This window comes from Phascolarctos cinereus, unplaced genomic scaffold (genome assembly GCF_003287225.1).
Source record: "Phascolarctos cinereus isolate Bilbo 61053 unplaced genomic scaffold, phaCin_HiC Scaffold_3;HRSCAF=262, whole genome shotgun sequence".
Taxonomy (NCBI): Eukaryota; Metazoa; Chordata; class Mammalia; order Diprotodontia; family Phascolarctidae; genus Phascolarctos; species Phascolarctos cinereus.
The window spans coordinates 209,649,348-209,664,125 of record NW_027555736.1 but is presented as its reverse complement, the minus strand read 5'-3'; the positions used below and the strand labels follow the sequence as shown (position 1 = coordinate 209,664,125).

General features: G+C 39.3%; 1 protein-coding gene across 6 annotated transcripts in view; it reads right to left on the bottom strand.

Annotated features, from left to right (window-relative positions):
* Nucleotides 1-14,778, bottom strand: part of FOXN3 (forkhead box N3) — a 504,847-nt gene that overhangs the window by 14,098 nt on the left and 475,971 nt on the right. For all 6 annotated transcript variants that reach the window (XM_078151439.1, XM_078151440.1, XM_078151441.1 and 3 more), the window contains one exon: nt 13,448-13,553. In XM_078151439.1, coding sequence (XP_078007565.1) covers nt 13,448-13,553 — 106 coding nt within the window. The remainder of the gene's footprint in view (nt 1-13,447; nt 13,554-14,778) is intronic.

Sequence of the window (14,778 nt, the reverse complement as noted above, 5' to 3'; positions counted from 1 at the left end):
AAGAATGACTTTGGTGAGCTTGGGGGCAGAGCCAAGATGGTGGAGTAAAAAGCAGTGACTTGCTTGAGCTCCCTCCCCAGCCCCTTCAAATACCTGTAAAAAAATGACTCTAAACAAATTCTAGACCAGTAGAACCCACAAAAAGACAGAGAGAAACACATTTCCAGCCTAAGATAACCTGGATGGTTGATAAGAAAGGTCTGTTGTGCCAAGTTGGGAGAGGAGTACAGTTCAACATGGGCCATGCAGGCAATGACAGGGGCCCCAGCAAATCCAGAGTAGGTCTCAGGAGACTGAATCATGGGCATCTGTGGCTGTTTCCAGACTTCTCAACTCACAAATGCCAAAGACACCTTAGAAGGTCAGTGGGAAATGTCTGTCAGATCTGGATGAGAGAGGAGCCCAGTCTAACCCTGGACCTAGTGTAGCCCTGGGAAAGCGGCAGCAGCCACGGCTGATTCTGGAGCTCTTGGCCCACAGACAAAGGGAGGATCGAGTGGCTGGTCAGAGGGGGATTCCAGGGATCTCTGTGCTGGTGCTGAGGCAGGATCTCTTGCTCTGCCAGTGCTTGGATCTGGGTCACAGTTCTGGGTGGCAGTTCTTGGGTGAGAGGAGTGCTGGCATAGCGGAGCTTGTGGCGGTGATGGAGAGGGAATCATTCTCACAATTCCAAGGCAGAAAAGAGTGCTTGTGGTCACTCATAGACCAGAGCACAGTCCAGGAAAAGAGTAAACACCTCTCCTTTGATCATATTACTTCGGAAGAACTGAAAATTTACAGGTCCCTAGAAGTATCTCTGAAAACAGCTGTACAAAACCTCTGAAGCTTCAAACAGTACACCCTCCACGGAGGAAGCAGAGCCCTACCTTAACAAAGAGTTAAAAAGTCAAGTAATTGGCTGGAAACATGAGCAGGCAGTGGAAAAAAACCCCCTCAGACTATAGAATCTTATTTTGGTGACAAAGAAGATCAAAACACACAACCAGAAGACAACAAAGTCAAAACTCCTATATCCAAAGCCTGCAAGAAAAATATGAATTGGTCTCAGGCCATGGAAGAGCTCAAAAGAGAAGTAAGAGAACTAGAGGAAAAATTGGGAAGAGAAATGAGAGTGACGCAAGAAAATCATGAAAAATGAGTCAACAGCTTGCTAAAAGAGACCCCAAAAAATGCTGAAGAAAATACCACCTTAAAAAAACTGACTAACTTAAATGGCAAAAGAGGTCCAAAAAACCAATGAGAAGAATGCCCTAAAAAGCAAAACTGGCCAAATGGAAAAGGAAATTCAAAAGTTCACTGAAGAAAATGATTCCTTAAAAATTAGAATGCAGCAAATGGAAGTCAATGACACTATGAGAATTCCAGAAATTATAAAACAAAATGAAACCAAAAGAATGAAAAAATAGAAGACAATATGAAATACCTCACTGGAAAAACAACTGACCTGGAAAATAAATCCAGGAGAGATAATTTAAAAATTATTGGACTACCTAAAAGCCATGATCAAAAAAGAGCCTAGACATCATCTTTCAAGAAATTATCAAGGAAAACTGCCCTGATATTCTAGAACCGGAGGGTCAAATAGAAATTGAAAGAATCCACTGATAAACTCCTGAAAGAGATCCCAAAAGGAAAACTCCTAGGAATATTATAGCCAAATTCAAGAGTTCCCAGGTCAAGGAGAAAATATTACAAGCAGCCACAAAGAAACAATTCAAGTATTGTGGAAACACAATCAGGATAACACAAAATTTAGCAGTTTCTACATTAAGGGATCAGAGTGCTTGGAATATGATATTCTGGAAGTCAAAGGAGCTAGGATTAAAACCAAGAATCACCTACCCAGCAAAACTGAGTATAATTCTTCAGGGGAAAAATAGACATTCAATGAATTAGAGGACTTTCAAGAACTCTTGATAAAAAGACCACAACTGAATAGAAAATTTGACTTTCAAATACAAGACTCAAGAGAAACATGAAAAGGTAACAGGAAAGAGAAATCATAAGGGACTTATTAAGGTTGAACTGTTTACATTCCTACATGGAAAGATGGTATTTGTAATTCATGAGACCTTTCTCAGTATTAGGGTAGTTGGAGGGAATATAGATACAGACAGAGGGCACAATGTGAGTTGAATATGAAGGGATGATATCGAAAAATAAAATTAAGGGGTAAGAGAGTATTGTACTGGGAGAAGAAGAAAGGGAGAGGTAGAATTGGGTAAATTATCTCACATAAAAGAGGTAAGAAAAAGCTTTTACAGTAGAGGCAAGAGGGAATGAATGAATGTTATTCCCTTCTTAAGTCAAATCCAATGAGAGTAACATACACACTCAATTAGACATGGAAATCTATCTTACCCTACAGGAAAAGGGGGGGGTGGAGATGGGATAAGAGAGGGAGGATAATAGAAGGGAGAGCAGATGGGGGAGGGGGTAATCAGAAGTAAATACTTTTGAGAAGGGACAAGGTCAAAGGAGAGAATAGAATAAACGGAGGGCGGGATACAATAGGGGAAACATAGCTTGTCTTTCACAACATGGCTATTATGGAAGTGTTTTGCATGACTACACATGTATAACCTATATGGAATTGCTTGCCTTCTCAGTGAGGGTGGATGGGGAGGGAGGAAGGGAGAGAATTTGGAACTCAAAGTTTTAAAAACAAATGTTAAAAATTGTTTTTTTCATGCAACTGGGAAATAAGATATACAGGTAATGAGGTATAGAAATTGATCCTGCCATACAGGAAAATAGAAATGGAAGGGAATAAGAGAATGGGGCAGAGGGTGATAGAAGGGAGGGCAGAGTGCTTGCCCTTGGGGTGGGGGGAGGGGAGAAAATTTGGAACTCTAAATCTTGTGGAAGTGAATGTTAAAAACTAAAAATAAACTAAAAAAAAAAAGAATGACTTCGAGCAAGTAAGTCATTTTAACTAATATAAATACCCAAATTAACTTTAAAGGATACATGAAGAAAGGCACTATTTGCATCCAGAGAAACAGAAGTATGTATAGAATAATTTTACGTGTGTGGGTGTGTGTATGTGTGGGTGTGGGTGTGCATGAATGCATGTATTTATTTGTGTCTCATGGTAGCCATCTTGGGCGAGGAAAGATGGGAAAAAAAGGAAATTTACACGATAACTTTGCTGTATATTTAAAAGAAATAGCAAATTATACATAGTGGATTTGTGGTTTCATGTGCAATCATCTTTCACCTTGTACTATGTTATGGAAATGCTTGTTTTATTCCATAAATTAAAAAAAATGATTAAAAAAAACCCTCAACCAAACAAAAAACATTTACTAAGCACCCACTATGTTCCTGACACTGTGCTAAGCACTAGGGATACAAAAAAAGGCAAAAGATATCGTCTCTGCCCTCAGAGAGTTCATAAAAACATCTGAGTGCAAGCTGAACCCAGGTAGAGACCTTCTGACTCCAAAGTCAATACTCTTTCCATAAGGAACCTCTTCCCGTCTTCCTATGGTAATATAAGTAAGCTTGTGCTAAAATCCCTGCCAATTAAAAAGATACAGAGCTACCACAAATAAACAAGTATACTTTATTTCCAGGACATCGTAAGCATAAATGATTGCTATATGCTTTCACAGTGTGACAGAATGACACGGCAGAGGCAGGAAGACCCTGGATTCATTTACTGCCTCTGAGACAGACTTTCAGCCTGGATAATTCACTGCACCTTTTGGTGGCCCAGACTGTAACTCTGAGCACAGCAGCTGATACGATTAAAGGGAGTTTCTTCATCACCAATTACGAATGCCAATGATCACACTCCCACAGAACGGTCACTCACTGAGGCGAGTGGCTACCTCAGGAAATCACTGAACTTTGTGACGTCTTGTGACTGTGCACTAAGTGGTCCCAGAATGCTGTCTTTTTAAAAAAACAGTTCTTACATCTACTTTCACAGGTTTTCTCGTCAGGCTTCTGAGGTCACTTCTTGCTGTTCTCTCTACGGGCGCCTCCAGCAGTTTACATCCCACTTCTAATCTGCTATGGGCTGAGAAACCTGATAATCAGGCTTGTTAGAACTGGATGCAAAGAGTGAACAGGTTCATGCTTTGTGAGGGCCCGGAGGGCTCACCCTGAGTCAGATACACGGTTTTCAGTACACAGAGAGCTATTTCGGCTCCTTGAAGCCTTGTCCCTCCCCCTCCCCACTTTCTTTCTTTTTTGGGGAAGGGGGTGGGAGGAGTTTCTTCATGGTTCCTGGCTGTGTACCGGGGGTAGTAGAGTTGGATAGGTGAGGTGCAAGTAATCTGTGAAGTCATCAAGCTCTGGCAATTATGAAAGTATCATGGTTTTACCAAAGGTGAATGAAAATGGGAGGTTCTTATACTCATTCTCTCCTCTGTCAGAAGTTAAAGTTCTTGAGAATAGAGATTGTTTCTTTTTTTATACCTGTATCCCTAGTGCCTAGTATTGTGTCTGATCCATAGTAGACAGGTACAGCTATCTGTTCCACATGGAAGAGGGGTGGGTTTAGGGGTATGGCAGCCCTGTAATCTGGAAAATCCACGTAAAATTTTTGGTCCTCTCTTAATACTACAGAAGTCATCTGAAACTTTTTTTTTTTTTTGTGAGGCAACTGGGATTAAATGACTTGCCCAGAGTCACACAGCTAGGATGTATTATGTGTTTGAGGCCAAATTTGAACTCAGGTCCTCCTGACTCCAGGGTTGGTGCTCTACCCACTGCGCCACCTAGCTGCCCCAGAACTTTTTCTTTTATGAGGCATTTACAATACCTTATTGTAAAATTTGGGTATATTTATGGTACTAAGAGATAAAATATGTTGATAGTATACAACACTATAAATATATTTTATGCATTTCTGAGTTCCTAAACTTTTTCTGTGTTATCTGCTGGCCTTTGCATGTCATCTGTGGCTTCTGCAAAACTCCTAAAAAACTCCCATTTAATTTCTTATGCCAACCCATGATGTATCAAAAGCATGATAGGGAAACTTACTGTGTAGAAGGGATAACTGTACTTATGATTTGCTGACTGATTAATTGGTCTCTGTGACTTAAATACTAAGAAAGTAACAGGAAAAAAAAGTCCCATAAAAACAGCACAAAAACAATCTCACTGCTTGAAGCTGAGGGAGCCATGGTATTCTTGGCTTTTTAGAACCTTCAATATTCCTCTGAATTTTCATTCATGCTTTGGGGTTGAAGTTCAAGTAGATGACCTTCCAGGGACTATGACTGCAGACCATTAAGACCAGATCTTCCCTTGTGTTGACTAAGCAGCCTGGAAGTACCAAGTTTGCACGTGAATGTATTAAAGTGGTTTTTGTTGGTTTTTGTTATGTTTTAAATTTAAAAAGCACAGAACAAGAACAATACTGGAGAATGTTGTTGCTGAAAGAGGCCTAGGAAGCCATCTATTTGATCTAATTTTCTTATTTTATAAATGAAGAAACTGAGGGCAAGAAGAGGTTGGAGAAGTAACTGGCTTCAGCTGTCAAGGATAGGTCAAGAGGAAAACTCAAGTTGGGGTCTTTAGATTTCACCTGCCAGGGAAGGAGGGCTATTGCTATCACCAAAGCAGGAACTCACCCTTTATAATGACAATATTTTAAGCTTCAAAAAAACGTGCTTGCAATGACAGAACTTCAGTGAAGGGAAATAAGATATAAAAGTCTACCTCTCCTACTTAATAGCACTGACTTTTCTCTAGATTTTAGCATGGGCTTAAAAGCCATAAATTACATATGGAACGCAGCGGGAAGAGACAAGCTCCTTCAATTATTAATAACTCAGTGCAAAGTCATTCATGATTGTGCAAGCCAGCTGCATTTACTTGGAGATGGCTCACCACTGCAGGGGTTGTCATTACAGGATACCAAATGCTCAAAAGGAGAAATCAGCCATCCCAAACTAGTTGTAAGCAGAATTTATAACTATTGCCTCAAAATCATTCATTAAAGTGAAACAAGGGATGCATTTTAAACAACTGCATTTTTTTTGTTTTAGCTAAATTTACATGTAAAGATGCTCAAAATTATCATACATTAGCATGAATTAAAGTCGCTTGATTCTACTAAGCCCCTAATAGTTTAAGCAATATGGTTCAACAAAACCATATGCTACTAATCTTCAAAATGAATCCGGTATTAATTCTCTTGTCAGGTAAAACTGAATATACTTAGCAAAGAAGAAATCATAATAGTTCAGACCAAGAAAAATCAATGTTTCCAATAACCTAAGTTGAGGGTGAGGGGGAGTTAGGTTATTACCATACTTTTGTGATATGCCCTTTTAGACTATGTGTTCAGAGGGGCAGCTAGGTGGTGAAGTGGATAGAGCACTGGCCCTGAAGTCAGGAGGACCTGAGTTCAAATATGGCCTCAGACCAAACACTTTTTACTTACTAGCTGTGTGACCCTGGGCAACTCCTTTAACCCCAATTGCCTTAAAAAAAAAAAAAGAAAGAAGGAAATAGACTACATGTTCAGGGGCTGGCACCATGTCTTATATTTTGTATTCCCCACAGGTCCTGGTATAGTGGTGCCTTGTCATATAGCAGACATTAAAGCGCAATTCAAAAAGCATTTACTCCATACCTACCATATGCCAGACATTTTACTAGAAGCTGCCAGTAAGACAAAAACAATCAGGTCCTGCCCTCAAAAAGCCTACAATATAATGGAGGAAGGGAAAGAAACAGCATGGACACAGAAGAGTATGTAAAAAACAGACACAATTATGGGTTGAATGCTGAATGAATAAATGAATCTTCTCCAACAGTTAATTATTTGCATGATTAATTTATAACTTAAATGTTTATAAATAGTAAATCCCTAAATCCTATGTGACATTTAGGTTGGGCTGATGATGGATACGAGGAAAGAGTTTTATAATTCTGTATGTGCCTTGTTTGTACGCAGCTGTTTGGGTGTTATCTGCCTCATCAGATTGTGAGCTCCTTGATTGAAGGGTCTTTGTATCTCAGGCAGTTAGCACAGTGCCTGGCACAGAATAAATGCCTGTCGACTTGTAATCCACCCCGTGCTAGAAGCAGGTGAGTTAGTAGTACTGCCTTCATATAGTGAGCACACTGGAGTTACTATCTTTGAACTTTTCTGTTATTGTTTAGAGCAAAGTCACCTACTGAAAGGATTTACTTGGAGGTTCCAATCCTTCAGCAAGCCTAAACAAATGGATCCAAATCAAAAGATTATTGAAGCAATAGTACGAGGGCAGGCTAGTCTCTCAAAGAACAACTCTCTGTCTATTAAGAATTAGAACTAGAAAGATTTAGGAGAGATGAGTGGCTCAGGAAACTCTGACAAAAAGGTCACTTAATCCCTAAAGAATGGCTTTGCTCAACTTCTCTTAAAGGGGGGGGGAGCAGTACTCTATTTAGGATATATCTGGAAATGACTGTTTTTAAAAAAAAAAGGAATAAAATTTTTAAAAAAGCATTAATAATTAAAAATAATCCCACAAAATACAAGACCCCAGAGGAAACACAGAATGAAAATGAAACTTAATGAAGAATCCTGAAGAGGTTAACTGAGGAAGCCAAAATAAGAAAATATAGTTACAACAGGTAATTTTTTAGAAAACTAGAATGTAAAGCTTTTTTTTTCTCACCAAAAGCAGTTTTGTTGTTGCCTAGCCGTTTCAGTCATGTCCAACTCTTTTTCTTAGTAAAGATACTGGAGCAATTTGCCATTTCCTTCTCCAGCTCATTTTACAGATGAGAAACGGAGGTAAACAGAGTTACATGACTCGCCCAGGGTAACACAGTTATGAAGTGTCTGAGGCCACATTTGAACTCAGGTCCTCCTGACTCCAGGGCCCCTGTTCTAATCAACCACTTTACCAGAAGGCTGCCCTATAGCAGTTTTAGAATTCTAAAAAGCATGAGAGGGAATAGGTTCTTTTCAACTTGAGCAACTTCAAATAACCCAGTACAATCTTAGCTCAGTCTTATAAGGTTTTCACGTCTAGAAAATGAGGAGATTGTTTTAAATGATCCTTAAAGGCCCTTGCTAAATCTGGGTTCTCTGAATGCACAGGAATAAAGCTCTAGATGGCAAATCACATATGCAAGAAGACAATAAAGGCCTAGAACAAGCTGTCCTTCTTGGCTAAAACAGAGACTGTACCTTCATGGAACTTCAAAAGCATTAAGAAGTTTGCCATGGTACTTTCAAAATGGACCAAATCCAGTGTTCTTTCATGGAAAAGTATCCCCCCCCCACCCCTCCATCTCTACAATGATTCTTAAAATAATGACTGGATCAGAGCATCACATACAAAAGGGCAATTCTCTACCAACTGTTATCTTGAGAGGGAATATTCTGGCTAAAGTTAAAAACAAAGCAAAACAAAAGAGTAGGGGCAGCTAGGTGGTGCAGTGGATAGACCTCTGGCCTTGGAGTCAGGAGGACCTGAGTCCAAATCCAGTTTCAGACACGTAACACTTACTAGCTGTGTGACCTTGGGCAAGTCACTTAACCCTGACTGCCTCACCAAAAAGTAAAACCAAAACCAAACAAAACAACAACAAGAAAAACCAAACAGAAGGATTTATACAGGGGCTGGCTGTGGGCATACATCTGGAAGAGAGGTGTGACATTATGTCACATTTTACATATGAAAAGTTTTGGTAATGGCTTAGAATTCAGAATAATCAGAAACACAAAATATAATGAACGCTACTTATGTTAATTTAATGCTTGGTGGGAGCAGTGGGTCTAGCTGGGAACCTAACCCCATAAACTTTTCTTCTACCTCTGTCTTATTGCTCCACCCCCTTCAGCCTTGTAGAAAGTATGATTTCTTATGATAAGAATAACAGTATATTATTACTATGCCACTATATTATTAGTTATCTATTAGTATACTAATATACTGCTATAATAATATGATAATAACAATAGCTAACATTCATATTGCACTTTAAGGTTTGCAAAGCACTGTATACAAGTGCTCATTTGGTTCTCGTAACAGCTCTGTAGGATAGGTGCTATTATCGATATTTTACAGGTAAGGAAAACTGCGGCAGATAAGTGATTGGACCAGGATTATATGGCTTAGTATTTAAAGCAAGATTTGAACTCAGGCCTTCTTGACTCCAAGTCCAATGCTCTATCCATTTTACTACCTATCTGGTCTGCTAGTACTCACAGATGAGTTCTTATGTCAACATTACAAGGAAATCATACTTGGGTTTTTTAAAAAAATAAACTGTCTCTAATGTCCTCCATTCATTTTTTTTTTGTATATTTAATTTCTCTTACTACTGTACTGAAAAGCCCAATTATGTCCTGACCTCTACCATTTACCTTCTTGAAGAAGGAATCAAGGAGACCAGGTAAATTGGAGACTGAACTTAAAAAATAGGCCTTCTCTACTAACCTGGGCCTTTCCCTTAAGTTACTCTTACCAAAGAAATAGGGGCCAGGAGCTTTTTTTTTTTAATTTGATAACTGTATTCAAACACAATTGGTTTCCTTTGTAATCCTATGTATTATATTTTGCATTTAAACACATGATTCTATGAAGCAGTTCATAGGCTTTACCAGATTACCCAAGGGGTTCATGATACCAAAAACCCCTGCACTACTGCACCTCAGACCCAGGATGATAAGCAAGATTGAACACCTCATTTTTTTTAGAAGCAAACAGGACATACTGATGAATGGAAAAACAAAGAAAATTGACAAGTGACAGGTCTTAGGACAAGGGGTCAGCTGATCTGATTGCTCCCTTTTGACAATGACTTTATAAACTAGCTGTTTTTGTTTTTTGTTTTTTTTGGCAATTGGGGTTAAGTGACTTGCCCAGGGTCACACAGCTAGTAAGTGTCAAGGGTTTGGTTTGAGGCCACATTTGAACTCAGGTCCTCCTCACTTCAGGGCTGGAGCTCTTATCCACTGCATCACCTAGCTGCCCTTGTAAACTAGTTTTACTGACTGCAGGAGGGCCTGGGCTTATAACCTTGGTTGATGCCCTTGGAGTTTATGTACCTAAGATGTTTTCTTTGAAGCCAATGGAGGGAAATATTTTATGTCACTCATCCAAACTGCATGCAGCCTCCAAAGAGATTGATTGTAGACAGTCATTTTATTTTAATTTTGTAGCGTAGTTTGGAAAATAACTAGGTCAGTCTAAAGCAAGCAGTCCTAAACTAATGGCTTCCCCCTCATGTCTACATTTGAGCCTAAAGAGATGCAGAGTGCTTTCTGCCTAGGTTCTAGGTTGCAACCAAGTGGAACAAGTAATCCAATTTAAACCTTCATTCTCCTTAAATATGCTAAAACTTATGTACTAGACTGAGGCCAGGGTTGTAGATGGGGAGCAAGGGCGACTACTAAGTTATTCTTACCCTAAGGGGTTCTTAACCTTTTTATAGTGCAGACTCTTTTCAGTCTGAAGAAGCCTATGGACACTTTCTCAGAATAGAGATTTAAATAATTTGAAGGAAATGCTCAATTTCAGTTAAAAGCTAGTGAAAATAAAGATGTAACTGTTTTCCTATTCAAATTCACAGATGCTCGAAAATATCTTCCAATAGTCCAGGTTAAGAACCTCTGCCTTTTCCAAATGAAGGACCGGCTGCTCATCCATCATCCGACTAGTAACTCTCCACCAACAGACCCCCCTCCACCCTCCAATCTTCAAGTGACTTGACTCCACAGTCTCCTGGGTCAAAAATAACTTAGACAAGGTCTGGAAGTTGACTAGTCCTGAACTGGAGGTATCAGTGAAGCTCCTGAATACAGAATTTTCCAGTGATGATTTTAAAATATTTGGGACCTCTTCACCTTTCAAAATGTAAGAAATACCTCCCCTCCCATTTTACAGTAGCCTCTGCTCTACCCAATGTTATTTGCTACAACACACTCAACTGAGACAGTTGTAGAGGACTCAGATGACTTAAGGCTGAAGGATGTCAGGAGTTATTTTGAGCATAATGTGTTATGGGGAATATGCTCCCAGGCAAATTAAAAACAGGCAGGTTTCATATGTATTATGATGGGCCAATATCTGGAGTTACTGTGTAAAAAGTCAACAGAGTGAAGTCAATTATGCTATTGACAGATACTCTTAAACAAGGAGGTTTTACATCATAATTATATGCAGAAGAATCCAGCAAACACAAGCTGGGTAATGATCAGGTAATAAAATAACACTTCATCTATATCAATAGCAGCTTCAGAGTTAAGGTAAACAAACATGGCCCATGACACTAAGCAAAGGGAGAAAAGCCCTTCCACAAAGAAAATGTTTTCACTTAAGAATAAGCCATTTGCACAAAAACACACATACATACAGAGACACGTTCCATCATGAGAAACAGAGCAGGAAATAGATCCTTAGTGAATCTTCCTAACGGCCCCCTTTCTTGTTTACAACTGCAAAAACCCCTGGTCCCTTCCAGGTGTGTTTATCTGAGGTCCCAGTATAATTCTGACCATTTATTGACTCTGTCTCCTTTTCCTATTCTTTATCCCCTCACCTGCCACCTTGTATTTTAATTTTTCTTAGTTTCAGCTGGTCTTGAGGCTCATTTGACTACACCACAAAAACAAACATTTTCAAAAAGGGAAATAAGATAAATGATGGACAATTATAATTGGTATGAAAGAGGTAAATTAGGATACTTTTCAAACACTTCCCAATGTACCTTTTCGGAGGCAGAATTTCATCCATTAAAAACTCTATTCTAAGACACGGTATATGTGTCTTGGGTTCTGAAACCCTAATTACATGTTTATCTTGGACAATTTAACTCCGAATTCATAAGGTCTGCCACCCAGCCAAGGTAAATCTTCCCTGACCAACATGTTTCAGAATGTTCAATTCACGGGCAGAGTAAAATGGAAACACTCTATTTCTTTTGTTTCTCTTTAGATTTCCTGGCATTTATTATAAAGGTGCTTTTTAACAGTTTTTTGTGTCAACACTTTCAAACACTCTGCCACCTCTCAACCCAAATATTCTCACTATTCCAAAGCAAATGGGACTACAGACAGTGATTATTAAAATTTGCAAGGAAGACAGGATGTGAAGGTAACAATTAAAACCAGCAGGGTTTAATTCAGCTCCTGCTGGAGGTCACCTTCTTCTCTACGTTTTGGGGAAGGCAATTCCTCGTCTACAGATTTCGTCTTCTTCCTAGTAAGAATGTTACCTTGGATCAAATCTAAGAATGATCAATATTCTGGCAGAAATCTATGTTTAGTTTTGTTAATGAAAATGGATAGATGTTATTAAAATAGCCCAAGGAAGGAAAGAGAGAGAGAGAGAAAATTAGAGGGGCCTGAAAAAAATGTTTTATAACAAAAGAACAAGAAATCAAAGGCCATTCACAACCTGAGGCATGAACATCAGTAACCCTACTTTATGGAGCAGGGTTAAGATCATTAATCTAAGGATAAGCACGACCTATTGATAGAGAACTATAAGAAAAGGGCCTGTCTGAGCCATGTTTATTTTCAAAGCAATCCAGCATTATGATTAGTAGACATAACACAGGCTTCTTTCCAATCCCCATTCTCCTTCCTCCCTATTACCCTCTTTCCTTTTCACATCCTACTCTTTTCTTCCCTTCCCTCAAAAATCACGTTATTATCTATAGGAATATAGGTCTTGAGATTTCATTGGTATGGGGAGCTCTTAGGTGAGCAAACTCCCTTTACTAATCCAGGCTGGCACCTTTCCTGCAACTTAAGATCCTTTAAAAGTTTCTTAGAACCCTGAAATGTTAGTATGTTTCAGAGATCAAAGTGAGACTTGAACCCAGGTCTTCCCGAGTTGGTGAGCTCTCTAACCATTATGCCAAGCTTCCTCTCTGTTATTATTTACACCGTGGCAAAACTGGGTTTCAGAAGACCTCAGCAGTCATTGAAACCCATCAGTATTCTGAGCTGCATAAAAACCTTAAATAGCAGGATGCACACAGAAGCAACCTTGCTCTTCACTTTTTCCAGTGGGTCAAAAGAAGTTCTATGAGAACAAACACACGCCAGTGTGGAAGGAGAATGGCTGGAATAAAGTATTATCTGACCTTTATAGGCGTTAAGATAGAAGAGTCCTTACTGGAAGGAAAGACTTCCTGCATGTCTCACAGATCTCTGCTTCTAAATCTTCTCAGAGTAAGTGTGTATGACATGTTGAACCCCCCCTTTATTTTAGTTTCTTCAGCTGAAAAGATTAGAAGCCCAAGGATCTGATTGCCTGAAAAATACACTGGATAAACCTTCCCCACACAAAAAGTATTTTCATTCTAAACATTGAGAATTATTTTAACCCTTTAGGAAAACAAAGCTAGATTTGTTAAAGCTATTTGGTGGTTATTCTTCTCCTATATAACCAGATTTCCACTGTGGAAAAGTCAGGGCTGCCTTCAAGTCTGTTTGCCGACTTACCCTACAGGTATCATCGCCATCACTTACCTCCCAGCAGCCGCCATTCCGATGGGGTGGATTGGCAGTGCTCTAACTCCAGGGAATATACCTCGACTCAGAACCCGGGTTCCATTTTGTATTACTCCTGGAGGGACTGAAAAAGAAAAAAAAATACAACATTTTGAAAACAATGCAGGAAATCAAGCGTAAAGATTTTAGTTCGAAGGCTTAATAAAATGCTGATGGCTCTGAGAGGCAGATTCAGTCTTGTTGCCTAGGTCAAAAAGAACATATGTAAGTGAGAGAGAGTTTTTGTTTTTCTTTCAGTGACTGGAATTTACTGAATAAAAAAATTTTCATCTCTGGGTAAACTTTAGTCAAGAAACAAATCTTAATGTCATTATGTTTGTCTGACACACTCAGAGAAGACCATTAGTTAGAAGCGAGCATTTCCTTGTTTGAAAATCGAGTCCTCTAGCCTCAGTCAGTAACAGTCGACATTGTTCCATTTTTTTCAAACCAACATAGCCAAGAAAGGAAACATACAAACCTGACTCTTTGAGCATTCTGGCATCTTAACTAAAATGGTCATATGTAATGTTACAGAGATCTACCTCCAACACACTCCTTTTCCTCCTCAGAGACTTCAAAGGGATTAAGGATTAGGATCAAGCGGCTCCTTAGCCTTTGCTTCCAAACCACTCAGGGGGTTGTTCTGGACAACTAACTTCCTTGCCCTTGATTCCTTCCAGGAAAATTTCCTCCACCTGCCTCTCCCAAATGATATATTAAACCTGGAACTTACCAACTTTTTCCTAAGTAGCATGCTCAGGTAGCAGATTCCTCCCCCTTCTCCACCCAATCCTCCAAAAACAATATGGAAGAAAACTTTTTATCTCTCTAGGACCACACTATGTTCAAGGAGGCAAACACTATGACATCTCTCCTCCCCAAGCAAAGTCAACGATTAATTAGTGCACTGTGTCCATGATAGCATGCATCTACCTAAGGTAGTAAATTCATCTTTGTGTTGGAAGAGCTGAGTTCCAGAGATATTTTTTGATGCTACCTGCCATATCATAAGCAAATCATTTCACCTCCCTAGGACTATTTCTTGTTCTGTATAATGAGAGGGGTTGAACTAGCTGGTCTCTAAGATTTCACATTCAGATCCAACACTTTAAGAGGACAAGGATAGTTACCATTCAAGCTTCTGGAATAACTGAGTCTACTGAGAGATGAGCATGATGAGTAAATTTTTACAGCCCAGAACATCAAATATTACAACTGGAAGATTCTAAGATCATAGACTCAGAGCAAGAGGGGACCTTAGCCATCACTAAGCTCATCTCCTCTCATTTCACAAAAGAGAAAACTAA